Source organism: Rana temporaria, chromosome 2 (genome assembly GCF_905171775.1).
Source record: "Rana temporaria chromosome 2, aRanTem1.1, whole genome shotgun sequence".
NCBI lineage: Eukaryota > Metazoa > Chordata > Amphibia > Anura > Ranidae > Rana > Rana temporaria.
In genome coordinates this window covers 486,906,632-486,921,493 of record NC_053490.1, presented here as the reverse complement: position 1 = coordinate 486,921,493, position 14,862 = coordinate 486,906,632, and the positions used below count along the sequence as shown (strand labels likewise).

The 14,862-nt window shown below is 42.5% G+C and overlaps 1 protein-coding gene across 1 annotated transcript in view; it reads right to left on the bottom strand.

Annotated features, from left to right (window-relative positions):
- Nucleotides 1-2,439: 2,439 nt before the first annotated feature.
- Nucleotides 2,440-14,862, bottom strand: part of USP25 (ubiquitin specific peptidase 25) — a 200,803-nt gene continuing 188,380 nt past the window's right edge. Inside the window, exons 21-24 of the mRNA XM_040338805.1 lie at nt 12,551-12,630; nt 9,204-9,327; nt 7,620-7,815; nt 2,440-3,106 (exon numbers count right to left, since the gene is read on the bottom strand). Of these exons, the coding sequence (XP_040194739.1) occupies nt 2,934-3,106; nt 7,620-7,815; nt 9,204-9,327; nt 12,551-12,630 (573 nt within the window). The 3' untranslated portion in view covers nt 2,440-2,933. The remainder of the gene's footprint in view (nt 3,107-7,619; nt 7,816-9,203; nt 9,328-12,550; nt 12,631-14,862) is intronic.

Sequence of the window (14,862 nt, the reverse complement as noted above, 5' to 3'; positions counted from 1 at the left end):
CTCTTTTCCAAATACGCAGCAGCTGAAAAAAGCATAGATGTGAACGTGCCCCATAGGAAACCATATTAAATTAACTGTAGTGCGTTTCTGCAAAAAGCACAACAAAAAAACAGGCCTAATGCCTCATACACACGATCAGTTTTCCCGACAAGAAAAGTGTGATGTCACCTTTTTGTCAGGAATTCCGATCGTGTGTATGCTCAATCACACTTTTTCTGTGAGAATTCTGCCAATCCTGGCAAGAAAAGATTGAAAGCAGGATTTAAATGTTCGTGACAGGAAAAATTTGGGAATCGCGGTCGTCTGTATGCAATTGCGATGCGAAATAAAAAGGGGAAATGCTCAGAATCAAGCAGAAGAGCCGAACTGTCTATTGAACTTCGATGATCTCGGCTCGTCGTACGTGTTGTATGTCACCACGTTCTTGATGTTCGGAATTTCAGACAAGATTGGTGTGAACGTGTGTATGCATAGATAAGTTTCAGCCATTAGGGGATAGTGAATGATATTCTCACAGAAACCGATAAGAGGGCCAGTAAAGCGAGAACTCTTGCTTCCAGGATACTTGGTCCCCATGTAGCGTAAGAAACTTGAGGATGTGCCCAAAAAAGCTAGGGTAGAAGTGCAGTTGGCAGGGAAAGAGAAAAAAAAAGCCTTTGTGGCGTTTAGGGAGTAAACCCCTTGAACACAAGAGGAGGGCTCTGCATGGACAAGAGCATCTGGAGAAAGCCCCAGAGGGACATAGAAGGTGGCAGCGGTTGACGAAGACCAACTTCTTGCAAAGTAAGTGCACAGGAATTGCGAGAGCCAAGGTGTTAGGAAAAGCATATTCAAGGCTGGGGTAGCTCTACTTGACTGGGCGCTTGTCATTGACAGGAAAATTACCCTGGATCAAGGTAGAGAGCAATTTACAGGCTGGATAGCCAAAAATGCATTCGAAAAAGAGGGCGAAGTTCCTGGAAACGCATCATGCACACGCCCTCTCCCAATATCTGCCATTCTCGTGTGCGGCTGAGAACACCACTGCTTATATCCATACCTTGAGCTGACTGGCGCCATCATTCTTGGTTTCTGTTTGCTTGGGGATGCCTACGGCCTCACACCGATCACAGCTGCTTGGTCTCAGGTGCTCCCTATTCATGCCAATTTTAATGCAAGTGTGCTGCTTATTTTAATAGTGTTTTTTTTTTTTATACTGACCTCAGCAGCCTGCTGTTTTTATTTGCCTCGCTGTAGAGGTCCAATTCCACCCTGCTGCATCTGACTTCTCTCATCAGAGAGCATGATCTTTGCCGATTGTAGAGCTTTAGGTCTGACCCTTGTATTGGGCATGTCAGACCTCTGAAGAGGTAGGTTTGACTCCCTCTGTTGGGCTTATAGTGCAATTACAGGTCTCTGTTCAAGAGATTTGTCCACTCCTCCCTTACCCTCCGGGTGACACTGATTTCACTAGACAGAAGTGAGGGTGATCTCCAACAGCAAGATAAAAATGAACACACATTTTTTAGTCAAATAGGAAGGAGACTATAAATTCTGTCTTTTTATTGTTCTAAAACAGAGGAAGGCAACCTGGGGCCCGCCAGCTGTGGTGGAACTACATTTCCCATGAGGCATTACTCCCAGAGTCATGATGGAACTTGTAGTTCAACAACTGGAGGGCCCCAGGTTGCCTACCCCTGCTCTAGGGACTAGATCCAGAGTTTTTTTTTCTTAGTGTTAGGATAAGTCCACGTTACATTGTCCAAAGTGACGCTCTGACACGAAAGGACCTCAAGGGTGAATACAGGAAGGTGCCTTGGCAATTTCATTCTTAGACTTTGGGCATTCTTGTGTTCACTTTATAGCTTTTTTTACTGCCGTGTCCCTTTGACAGATTTTTTGCTCACTTCCCGTCTGGTAAAAATATCAGAGTGAGGGGAAAATCACTTGAACAAAACATAGGTTCTAATCTTACCCACGCCATTTATGGACAAATTAACGCCTACTAGCAGTCCTAGGTCACCGGATCACCCCCCTTGACTGCTTTTAACCCTCACCTAGAACAGTGTGGATGGTACTTTAAACGTATAGTCCCAAGAGCTAGCGATCTTTGCCAAGTCTTTCAATGAACGATTGAGAAAAAAAAATAATGTTTTTTTTTTTTCGCAGGACAAACCTTTAATAACACCAGACAGTCATAATATAAAAGCTACTGTGCACTGGCAACAGCACTAACATTGAGTTTAGTCCCGAAACCTTTTTTTTTTGTAAAAAGAGCAAAATCGTACTGTTATTTCTAAAGTAAAAAAAAAAAATAATAATAATACATGGTAACTGCTTTGGAATCCATACAATACTCCTGCTTAATTTGCATTAAGAAGTTAAACCCTACAAACCTGTCCTTTTAATTACTGTTCGTGTCAAAAATATTCATCTATTCATACATACACAAAATGTACATTTTTTTTTTTTTGCAAACAGGAAGTAGCCATAAATAAAACTTTATTCTTCAATTTCATTTACAAGCTACCAGGAGCCACATTGTCGAACATGGCACCAGATAATTAAAATGGCTGCTGTCACAAAGAATAAACTCATACTCTAAGAAGAAAAGGGGAGAAAAATTAAAATAAAAAAGCGGTTGATAAAATGAGGTTTTTGTAGGTAAAAGCTATTTAATACTGTCACAGAAAAGTGGCAAAGCGGTCTCGCCATCAATATTTTGGTTGCATTGTTTCTGTTTAAAATGGAAGCCGAGGGCCATGCGTTTCTCAGCTGGGTTTGCAGTCTGGCTAAAAGTCTGTACAGTCATTTTGTCTTTAGCAGTTTGTAACATAAAAAAAAGTTAAAAACTATAGCAGCAACAAAGCAAACCTTGTCACGGGAAGGCATGAGTTAAAAAAAAACTAAAAAGAAAAAAAAGTCTATACAATGTGCGTGAGAAGGTGCATAAATTATCTCCCATCAGCTGGAGTTCGGCTAAGTGACAACATAATTCGGGAAAATCGTTCACACAGCTCGTGCGTGGAAAAGATGGGTAGCTTTGGCGGGTCGTTGAAGCCTTTAATTTCCGTTGAACAATCCAGCAGCTTTGGCAGGAAGTCTGTAAGCTTTTCTTGCAAAGAAGCTGGAAATAGATGAAAATATGTAGTCAGTTTAGATTTAAAGACCTTTCTAGGAAAAATGAACAGTACGGTTTTGATTTAACCACTTGCCTAGTGAGCACTTTTACCCGCTTCCTGCCCAGGCCAATTTTCAGCGCTGTCACACTTTGAATGACAATTGTGCGGTCATACAACGCTGTACCCAAACAACATTTTTATAATTTTTTCACACAAATGGCACTTTCTTTGTGGCATTTAATCACCACTGGGTGATTAAATGCCACAAAGAAAAAAATGTTCATAGGTACAAAATCGTGCAAACAGGTCATTTTTCTCCTTCCCTCATGTGTGGTGATGAGGTGGCACTAATAGGTGACACCGATTAGCAGCATCGTGGGCACTGTTGGGACCGATGTTCCTTTAACATGAAGCGGTTATTGGCTTACTTCTTCTTTCCTCCTGCTGTCTTTTCCCGCTAAAATCGCCTTGTGTTTACATCCTGTGATTGGCTGACAGCTGATCACCTGGTAAAGGGCTGCTGTGATTGGCCCTTTACCCCGATCTGTGTCAGCAGAGTCCCTGGCTATCACAGAGTGCATTGCCCACGCACCACAGGGGGCACTCAGGCAACACAGTCACGGGAGGATGTCCATGTACGCCCTCCTGACAAAGTAAGCCAGTTCTGTAGCTGTCTTTTGGCTATAGTGCGGGTGGGAAGGGGTTAAAGTGCAATACCATACACAGAGCAATGGGGCCGACGACCTGTAGCACTGACCTGCTTTTCTCAATTCTAACATGGCACCGGGACATAACTAGCCAAGTGTAGAGGGAATATGTAGTCTCATTTTTTTTTTTTACATGCAGATGTTAGATAAAAACATACCGGATATAAACAATCTTATCAATGACTATTAGGCTCCTTTTACATTAGCATTTCTCCTAACTCACACAACTTCCAGTACGAATTTGAAGCGCAACTTTGATCTGACTTTACATTCTGTGGACTAGAGTCACATTAAAAGTCATTGGCTGTTATCCTGATGGACGTCATACGACGCCCAGTCAGGATAACTGAACCACTGCCCGGCCGTCATTCTGCTATAAGCCGGATGGGGAGTGGTTAAGGGATAGATATATATAAAAAAACAATAATGATAGACTCACGGTAAAAACTACTGAATAAAGAAAGTCTTAGATGTAGTCAAGGTGACGTAAACAATCCAAAGTGCCGAATGGTGTCTCAGTAGTGGTAATCCTAGTGTCCACCTTCCACCAGGGAAAACAATGATCTCAATCCACCACATGATGCACTCTCCCCAAGGGGGTTAAACTCACCAGAAGACTAAAAAATCAGAGCCTTAAGCGAATACATCAGCCAATTTGTCACGGACCATCACCAGCAGGCGGGGACATCAGGCACAGGAGCTCCACACAAGGTCATAAAAACAAGGAACAGCAATATAGTGTAATCCTGTTTATTAATCCAAAGTAGCCCATACACTGAAAGCCCCCTTAAACCTATCAAATCACAATAAAATGTGCATAAAAGTGACCCCAGAGGGCACTATCACCAGATCCAGACATCCATGGAGAGCAGGGGAATCCTTGCAGACACCGTAGCAGCTTCCTAGTTTGGAGAGCGGAGTGGGTGAAGCGCAACTGTCACTTCCGGGTTAGCAGGGATGTCGTGGGTCACGCTCTTAAGAGCCAAACTAGGAAGCTGCTACGGTGTCTGCAAGGATTCCCCTGCTCTCCATGGATGTCTGGATCTGGTGATGGTGCCCTCTGGGGTCACTTTTATGCTCATTTTATTGTGATTTGATGTACGCAGATAGGTTTAAGGGGGCTTTCAGTGTATGGGCTACTTTGGATTAATAAACAGAATTACACTATATTGCTGTTCCTTGTTTTTATTACCTTGTGTGGAGCACCTGTACCTGCTGTCCCCACCTGCTGGTGATGGTCCGTGACAAAGTGGCTGATGTATTCGCTTACTTAAGGCTCTGATTTTTCAGTCTTCTGGTGAGTTTAACCTCCTTGGGGAGAATGCATCATGTGGTGGATTGAGATCATTGTTTTCCCTGGTGGAAGGTGCACGCTAGGATTACCACTACTGAGACACCATTCAGCACTTTGGATTGTTTACATCACCTTGACTACATCCAAGATGTAATATATATAATTTCGAAATTGATGGCACTAACAAGTCTCAAAAATCTGGGACTGGGCAGTGTTTATCATGGTGTAGCATCCCGTCATTTTTTTTACAACACTCTCTAAATATCTGCGAATTGAGGAGACCAGTTTGAGACTTGGGAGGGGAATTTTGTTCCATTGTTGCCTAGTTTATTATTGTCCTACTGAAATAGGCAAGGTCTTCCCTGAAAAAGGCATCATTTGGATGGGAGCATATGTTCTAAAACTCTAAATACATCTTTCAGCATTGATAATGCCTTGCCAGATGTGCAAGTAGCCCATTACATATGCACTAATGCACATATATTCCCATACATTCATAGATGCAGACTTTTAAACCGAGGGGTGATAAACCGGAAGGTTCCTCTCTTTAGTCTAAAGGACGTGGCGCCCATGGTTGTCAAAAAGAATGTCAAATTTTGATTTGTCCGACCACAGTTTTCCACTTTGCAACAGACCATTTACAATTGGCTTTGGCCCAGAGAAAATGGCTGTATTTTTGGATCATGTTCAGATATGGCTCCTTTTTTGTATGATAGAGCTTTACCTTGCATTTTTTGAATGGCACGGCGAATTGTGTTCACAGATCGTGAGTTCTAGAAGTGTTCCTGAGCCTATGTAGTGATGTCCATCACAGAATCATTCCTGCCTTTAACTACTTCCAGAGCGCCCATCGCATATATACTGTGGCAGGGTACGTGATTTTGTGCACTTGATCCAAGGGGAAGCATGCCACTGGAGTGCCGCTCCTGCAGTGATTGGACACAGCGGGAGCCAATCTGTAGGTCTGCTGCTGTGATGGCCGCCAGGACCCACCGATCATTCAGGGGAAAGGGAGAATGGCAGTCTGCCTAGGTAAACAAGGCAAACCGTTGTTCTGTCCAAGAGTAAAAGAGAGATCTTGTGTTTCAGCTAAGCTGAAACACGGATCTCTTTTCCTCCGAGGCATCCACTCTCCCCACAGCTAGAAAGCAGCCCTTAGGAGCACACTTAACACCTTAATTGCCCCTGGTGTTAACCCCTTCCCTGCCATCGTCATTTATACAGTGGCAGTGATCACTGTATTGGTGTCACTGGTCCCCAAAAAGTGTCACATAGCGTCAGATTTGTCCGCCGCAATGTCTCAGTCCCGCAAAAAAATGGCTGATCGCCGCCATTAAAGTCCATACATTTATCCCATAGTTTGTAGACGCTATAACGTTTGCACAAACCACTCAAAAAAAAAATTGTTTTGTTTTTTTACCAAAAACATGTAGCAGAATACATATTGGGCCTAAAAAATGTTTTTATTGGGAATGTTTTATAGCAGAAGATAAGAAATATTTTTTTCCAAATTGTCATTTTTTTTTTGTTAATGGCGCAAAAAAAATAAAGCAATAAAATAAAAATAAAAAACAAACACACAGAGGTGAACAAATACCAGTTCTGTCACACTTTGAATGACAACACTGTACCTATAAGAAATTTTTAGCATTTATTTTTTTATTTTTTAGACAGAGCGCATTCTTTTGGTGGTATGGAATCACCACTGTTTTTTTTCCTAAACAAATAAAAAAAGACTATACATTTTGAATAAAAAAGTTTTTCCTTTGTTTCCGTTATAAAATTTTGCAAATAAGTAATTTTAATTCTTCGCTGATGTGCGTTGATAAGGCGGCACTGATCATCAAAACACTGATTATCTGTGTAAATGTCCCCCGTCACACTTGCCGGCTCTCCTCCCTTCACGCTGTGACAGTGCATGAGGAAAGGAATACGATAGCTGGCAAGTTTGTTTACATGTGATCGGAGCTGATCACATGGTATAGGGCCACTGTTATTGCCATTGATCCTGTGATCAGATCTGTCTGACATAGCGATCACAGAGCATGCCAGATGTTCCAGGGGGCGCGGTTCTGGGAGGACGTCCATGGATGCCCTCCTAGAACAAGTGAGCCGCACTGTAGCTGTCTTTTTGGCTATAGCGTGGGTCTGAGGTGGTTAAAGAAAAACTGTAAGATACTGCATGCCATTTTGTTATGAAACTGGAATTTATTTAGCCATTTAAATTGATAGTTGAATTGGGCTGTAAGATATCATTTGGCAGGCAGGGTACACCAGTAAGGCCCTGTACACATGATCGTAATTTCATCAGAAATTCCGACCGTGTGTATGCCCCATCAGTGTAATTCCATCGGAAATTCCGATGAATTCCATCAGAGTTTACATAGAGAACATGTTCTCTTTTCCTCCGATGGAAGTCTGTCGGAATTCTGATGTGAATTTGGTCAGACAAAGGTCCGATCGTGTGTACAGGGCATAGCTCTTTACATCACAAACTACTTAGTTTTGGGTACTTACGCTCCATTTCTTGCCCCAAGTATGAACACCAACGATTCCTCATGTCTTCTACAGCAATGATGTCCTTTTCCTCCATTTCATCAATCAGCAGCATGGGCAAGCACGGTACTAGAAGTTCATTCATCAAAGTCAGGCCATTACACACTTGCTCTACTTCTCCAGACTCAAACATGATTGCCGCTTTCTCATTTAGTTTCTTCAAGATAGAAAAGAAAGATGAAACAATTCATAATGGATTATTATCATCAATATTTGTATAGCTACCTTTAAGTTTTGTAAAAGCTGAACTCCAAAAAAGAAAAAAAAATATTTTAAGAGTTAGATTGAGCCAGCATGGTTACCTCTAATGATTGTTATGCAACATCCAGAGTGTTGCTGGGGATGCCCAAATTGTCCATTGCAATTTGTTCCCTGAGCTGTGATCATCTGGCTAGTGCCGCAAGGCATTCCTGTCTTTTACAATAAGTATAGCTTGTCGCTCACTCCATACCTCCTCCATTCAGCAAAAAATTGTATTATTTTCAACGAATAAAACACATTCTGTGAATGGACAAGTTGTAGAGAAAGGAAGGATAAATGCCATAATATACCCTCATTCAATCACAAAACAGATTTATGTATACAAGCTGTTTTTTAAATGAAGGAGGTACCGAACCAGCATCCAGCTATACTCACTTTAAGAGGTGGTAGACACTGCAGTTCTGGCCAGAAGATCACAGCTCAGTGTAATAGGAAACGGATTACCACTGACAATTTGAGCATCCCCTAAAAACCTTCCAGACATTACAAAGCAACCGTTAGGGGTAACCATGCTAGCCCAATCTATACGTTTATATTCAACTTCTATTGGAGTTCAGCTTTAAGTATTTATCCACATAACTGGAGATTCCAATGCTTGCCGTTTCCAAGTCTGAGCAGAGGCCAGGATCTGTGTGAGGCTCAGGAAAAATGGCAGTTACTTCTGCCTGAACCGCCAATCACTGCTTCTGTCTACCTACAAATATTACTCAGATTCAGAAGCAGTTATCTGCTGAAAATCAGTAGTTCCCATCACTGACCGACTCCACAGTGAAAGCACATACACTCTGATGAGTAGGTGGGAGGACAGATGGACTGAAGGGGAGCCCACTCCTTATTAAAGGGTACAGGAGCACACTGAGCACCCAGCAAATCGCACAATGGCTGCAAAAGTGTCACTGCGTTGCCTGACCAATATAACGAGGTACACAAGGACTTGGCTGTTTTGACAGAACACCAAGGAGGAAAAAAGTTGTCCCCGCCTTGGAGACAGCCATGTTGTTGGATATCATCGAGCGGACTAACCATGTTCTTTCATTACATCGTCTACTGTATTTTGTATATGCTGCCGGTGTTCTGTCAAAACAGTCAAGTCATCAAAATCTGCAATTATCGCTGCTGGAGAGTCACCGGAAGTGACGCAATTGGTGATTTTGATGAGTTGGCTGTTTTTCCCAGGTAGTTTCGGCTGTAAATCTTTTATCCAGGTCCCAGTTCTCAGTGCAGTCCATCTGGTGCTACATTCACAGAACAGGAAACAAATCTCAAACATGTGTCCTGACTTACCAGCAAACACTCTCTGCGATAATGTGATATGAGCTCCTCATCGTGTCCTCTATACAGGCCTCTGGACAGCAGCTCCTTGTTAAACTGGTAGCCAAAGATAAGGTAGAGCAATGCTTCAACATAGCTGAAACCAAAAAGACAGACCTTTGTAAAACGTCTCGCTGATTGGCAATCAACAAAGCAAAGGCAAGTCAAGGTAATGCGTTTCATATTATATGAACAAAGAAGACTAACCAGGTAAAAACAGAGAAAAGGATGCAGGTTTGAGAAAGACCGGCAAATAATGAATCAGGCAACTATCCAGAGAAAATTTGGACTTAATCTTGAAGGGATTTGCTGTGCTATTCTCAGATTTAGAAAACCTCTGCCTGTAAACACACATCAGCAAAACGGCAGCAGTTAAGCGGTCCACAATACATGTATCGGGAGATAGAGAGGGACGCAATAGCGTGATACCGCAGGGTATAAAGATTTATTTAAAACAGTAGTGTACTTACACAAATACAGATAAAAACAGCGTGTAGCAAACGAATAAGTAAAAGCCGGCCGGCTTGAGGAGCCCTCCTCCTTGGCGTGGTGACGTCACTGACGCAGCCTCCCAGACACGTTTCGTCACTAATGGACGTTATCAATGGGGGTGGCCCCCATTGATAACGTCCATTAGTGACGAAACGTGTCTGGGAGGCTAAACACTGACAGGCTAAACACAGCAGCAGACAATAACCCGTCCACAGACCCACAAACCTAGGATGCTCTAGGGCTGCAACTAACAATTTCATAATAGATAGTTGTTTCGGCCCTAGGGTGCTCCATATTCAAACTGCAGGTATCAGTCCCTCCAACCATGCATCACTAAGGCTAGGTACACACGTAAAGTATTTTTTTGCTCAACCCAGCAAGCTAAAAAAAAAAAAAAAAGAAAAGAGAAGGTATCGATGTACTAACCCAGGGATGTTTGTGCGGCAATCTCCCCCCACTGTGCCCTTGTGTTCTGACAAGGGGACTGCCCCTGTTGCAGAACACACTAATCTGATGCTGGTTTTCTAGCATGTCCCTTCGACACAAGCCGGTTGTTACACAGGCTTCTGTCAGAAAGACAGCTGTACACACTGAATGAAGATACAGAATTCCCCCTGATGAAGATACGATTACCCTGTATCCAACACGTGTAGGGGAGGGGCCAGGATGACACGACAGCCAGTCTACCTGCTTGGGAAAAAACATACACCATTCCAAAACCAGCCGCTGTAATATTTCATGCCATACGTTTAATAAAACGTTTAAAGCGATATCACACTATTAAGGCTTTGTATTCCCTATTATTCCTGAGATACTGCATGGGAAGCCCAGGATCCTGTTGCCATTATAGAACCCAGGGGTGGTTTACAAGCGTGTGCTGACTGAGCATAATCGCCAAGTCGCACGCTCCAAGGTGAGCATTTAAAGCGGTAGTAAACCCGCTGTGATTTTTTTTAAACCTGAAAAGCAAAAGCCATAACCAGCTAGTATGCACCGCATACTAGCAGATTATGAAATACTTACCTTGGAACGAGGTGAGAGGAACTTACCTGGTCCACGCCGAAGGAGATGTCATCTTTCCTCGGGGTGTCTTCTGGGTATCGCTGCTCCAGCGCTGTGATTGGCTGGAGAGGCGGTGTCATCACTCCCGCGCATGCGCGCCGGAGACTTCTCTTCGGCAAGGTCCGGCGGCTGCCGGCCCTTTAGCCGAGGATCTCTGCTGCGCATGCGCCGCTGCAGTCAGCGGCGCATTGCAGGGGGAATCTCTCTTAAACCTGTAAGGTGTAGGAGATATTATTTATACCTACAGGTAAGCCTTATTATAGGCTTACCTGTAGGTTAAAGTGGTAGTACAGATTTTACTACCACTTTAATACCTGGGGGGTCACTGGAATAAGGGCACCAATGCATGATCTACACCACCTGTCAATCATTTTCAGACGCATGGATTTATAAGCCAGTCAGCAGTGCCATTACTGGATACCACGCATATGCACTTTTTTCAACAGGACTGACACAGCATTGTTTTATAAAAAGACTTGTTTTTGCACAATTGTATTTTTTGCCATTTAAAGTGGGACTATTGTCGTTCCCTATATACCACCGGACACTTATATTTGTGTTACAAAGCACTTGGATGCACATGAGCACTTTATTATTAATGTTTTATTTGACATAATTATTGTTTTTATTTTTGGTTATATCACATCTATGTCACATTAACGCTACCTATGTTTGTTTTAATCTTTAGCACGCATTTATTGTGCAATATTCCAAAGCGCAGCGTATAATTTACTATTTTAATAGCTGTACACACTGACCGAACATCGTCCAGTTCCTATTGAACCAGCAGACACTGGCAATATTCGGCTCAAGTGTACTTTGCTTAACTGCACTGCAAACACTTTCCTGAGACATGCAGATAGCATGCCAGAGCATGTCCATGAGTGTCAAAGCTGTCCGATATTCTCCCTCCTGATTGGCTGAGACACAGCAGTGGCACCATTGGCTCCCGCTGCTGTCAAAGTCAGCTAGCCAATCAGGGGAGGCTGGGGCTCTGTGTCTGAATGGACGGAGGAAGCTGTGACTTGGTTCAGGTGCCCTCATAGCAAGCTGCTTGCTGTGGGGGGCACTGAACAGGAGGGAGGGGCCAGGATCACCAAAGAGGGACACGAGGAAGAGGAGGATCCGGACTGCTCTGTCAAAACCACTGCAAAAAGCAGGCAAGTATAACACGTTAGAGGGGGGGGGGGGGGGGACAGACTTAACAATCACTTAAAAGTTTTACTAGACCCAGGAGTTTTCATTCTGCCCTGATTGTCCTTTAAGGCTGCAGAACCCCTGACCCTCTGTCTGGACAGTGCTGATTAGCCCTGTGCTGATCACATACACTCTCAAACGAAAAAACTCTAGCAATACACACCAAACTGAGCATGTGCAGCTTGTCCCCAAGCTCTTTACTGTCAGGTTATGATTAGGGGCAATGCAAGAAGGGGAGGCTCAGAGAAGACAGGATCTAACAGCCTGTTTACACAATGTGGAGGATGAATTCCATAGGTTGCGAGTATAACAAGCATGCTTTACTACAAACACAGACTGATTTTACTGTTGTGGGTTTAGTAATACTTTATTGATATAGTGTTGAGATTGAATTAGATACTAATTTAGAGCAACTAACATCTGCAACATCCCTGTAACTATATTTGAATCTTTTTACTTTTTATCTGTAACACTGGTGCATTAATGGATTTGAAAACCTGGAAAACAATCCGCCTCATTATGAACACTGGCTTCCTTAGAGGTATATAGAAGCAATAAGCCCCACCCACCTTTTGTTCTGAAACAGCTCCAATCCAATCAAGATGTACATTGTTGCCTCCCGGAAACTCTTGTACTCCTTGTGCCAGCGCTACAAACAAATGACATACAGACACTGTTGTGATGTGCTGCTATGACATAAAGGGAATATACACACTGTAATAATATATGAACATCAGATATCCCTCACAGAAAAAAACGCAAGGTTGGGCTGTATCAGTAGATGTATTTACTCGTACACATGCGTAAAATTTTATCCAAAGGAGTATGGTGTACATGCGTAAAAATACTGACCAGCAATGCAGATTTATTTTTTATTTTTTAACTGATCTATACACAGGACAAGTTTACGCACATGTGTGTACAGGCCCATGCATTAAAGGGGTTGTAAAGGTTTGTTTTTTATTTTCTAAATAGGTTCCTTTAACCACTTAAGGACCGCCTAACGCCGATATACGTATAGGGGACGATCAGTGACGTCACACCCCCCTACAGTAAGAATCACTCCCTTGGGGCACGCTTAACCCCTTATCGCCCCCTAGTGGTTAACCCCTTCACTGCCATTGTCATTTTCACAGTAATCAGTGCATTTTTATAGCACTTTTTGCTGTAAAAAAAATTACAATGGTCCCAAAAATGTGTCAAAAGTGTCCGCCATAATGTCGCAGTCACGGGGAATAAAAAATAAAAAAAATAATCGCTGATCGCCGCCATTACTAATAAAAAAAAAAAAAAATTAATAAAAGTGCTATAAAACTATCCCCCATTTTGTAAACGCTATAACTTTTGCGCAAACCAAACGCTTATTGCGATTTTTTTTTACCAAAAATAAGTAGAAGAATACGTATCGGCCTAAACTGAGGATTTTTTTTTAATATAAATATCTTTAAGTGATATTATAGCAAAAAGTTAAAAATATTGCATTTTTTTCAAAATTGTCGCTCTATTTTTGTTTATAGCGCAATAAATAAAAACCGCAGCGGTGATCAAATACCACCAAAAGAAAGCGCCATTTGTGGGGAAAAAAGGACGTCAATTTTGTTCGGAAGCTATGTTGCACGACAGCGCAATTGTCAGTTAAAGTGGATGTCACAATGTAGAGTATACAATTCCCTATCATCTGTGCCCAGTCTTGCCACACAGAGTTAATCCAGCGCTGAGCAATCCTCTTTTAATGTTCTGTGAAAATTAACAGAATTCCAGATAAAAACTTGCCAAATTATAAAGTCCGTTTCTCTGTTCTTGCTTTGTGTTACAGGTTAGAGCTTGGACATGTTTATCATATGTTATGTTAATCATAATATGAGGTGATCCAAAGTTCATTGTATATTACCAGGATATGTAAATAACCTGTAACACAAAGCAAGAACAGACAAACAGACTTTATAATTTGGCAAGTTTATATCTGGAATTCTGTTAATTTTCACTGAACATTAAAAGAGGATTGCTCAGCGCTGGATTAACTCTGTGTGGCAAGACTGGGCACAGATGATAGGAAATCTTATACTGTACATTGTGACATCAAAAAAAAATTATTATTTTTTTGGGTTTACATCCACTTTAAAGCAACGCAGTGCCGAATTGTAAAAAGGGGCAAGGTCCTTAACCTGCATAATGATCCGGGTCTTAGGTGGTTACGCTAGTGCATTGTTGGTTCACTTACCTTTTCCTTAGATCTCCCTTCTAAATGTTTTTTCCTTTGTCTGAATTTCTCACTTCCTGTTGCTCCTCAGTAAGCGTGCCCCCATCATCCGAGCTGTTCTGGCTGGGGGTTAGTCAGCCCTTACTGAAGAGGAACAGGAAGTGAGAAATTCAGACAAAGGAAAAAAAAAAAACATTTAGAAGGGAAATCGAAGGAAAAGGTGAGTGAACCAACAATGCACTAGCTTAAAGCGGGAGTTCACCCAAAAAAATGTTTTTAACATTAGATTGAGGCTCATTTTGTGAAGGGGAATCGGGTGTTTTTTTAAAAATCGAAGCAGTACTTACCGTTTTAGAAATACATCTTCTCCGCCGCTTCCGGGTATGGTCTTCGGGACTGGACGTTCCGATTTGATTGACAGGCTTCCGACGGTCGCATACATCGCGTCACAAGTAGCTGAAAGAAGCCGAACGTCGGTGCGGCTCTATACGGCGCTTGCGCACCGACGTTCGGCTACTTTCGGAAAATCGTGACGCGCTGTATGCGACCGTCGGAAGCCTGTCAATCAAATAGGAATGCCCAGTCCTGCAGCCCATACCCGGAAGTGGCGGAGAAGATCTCTCTCTAAAACGGTAAGTACGGCTTCGATTAAAAAAAACACACCTGATTCCCCTTGACAAA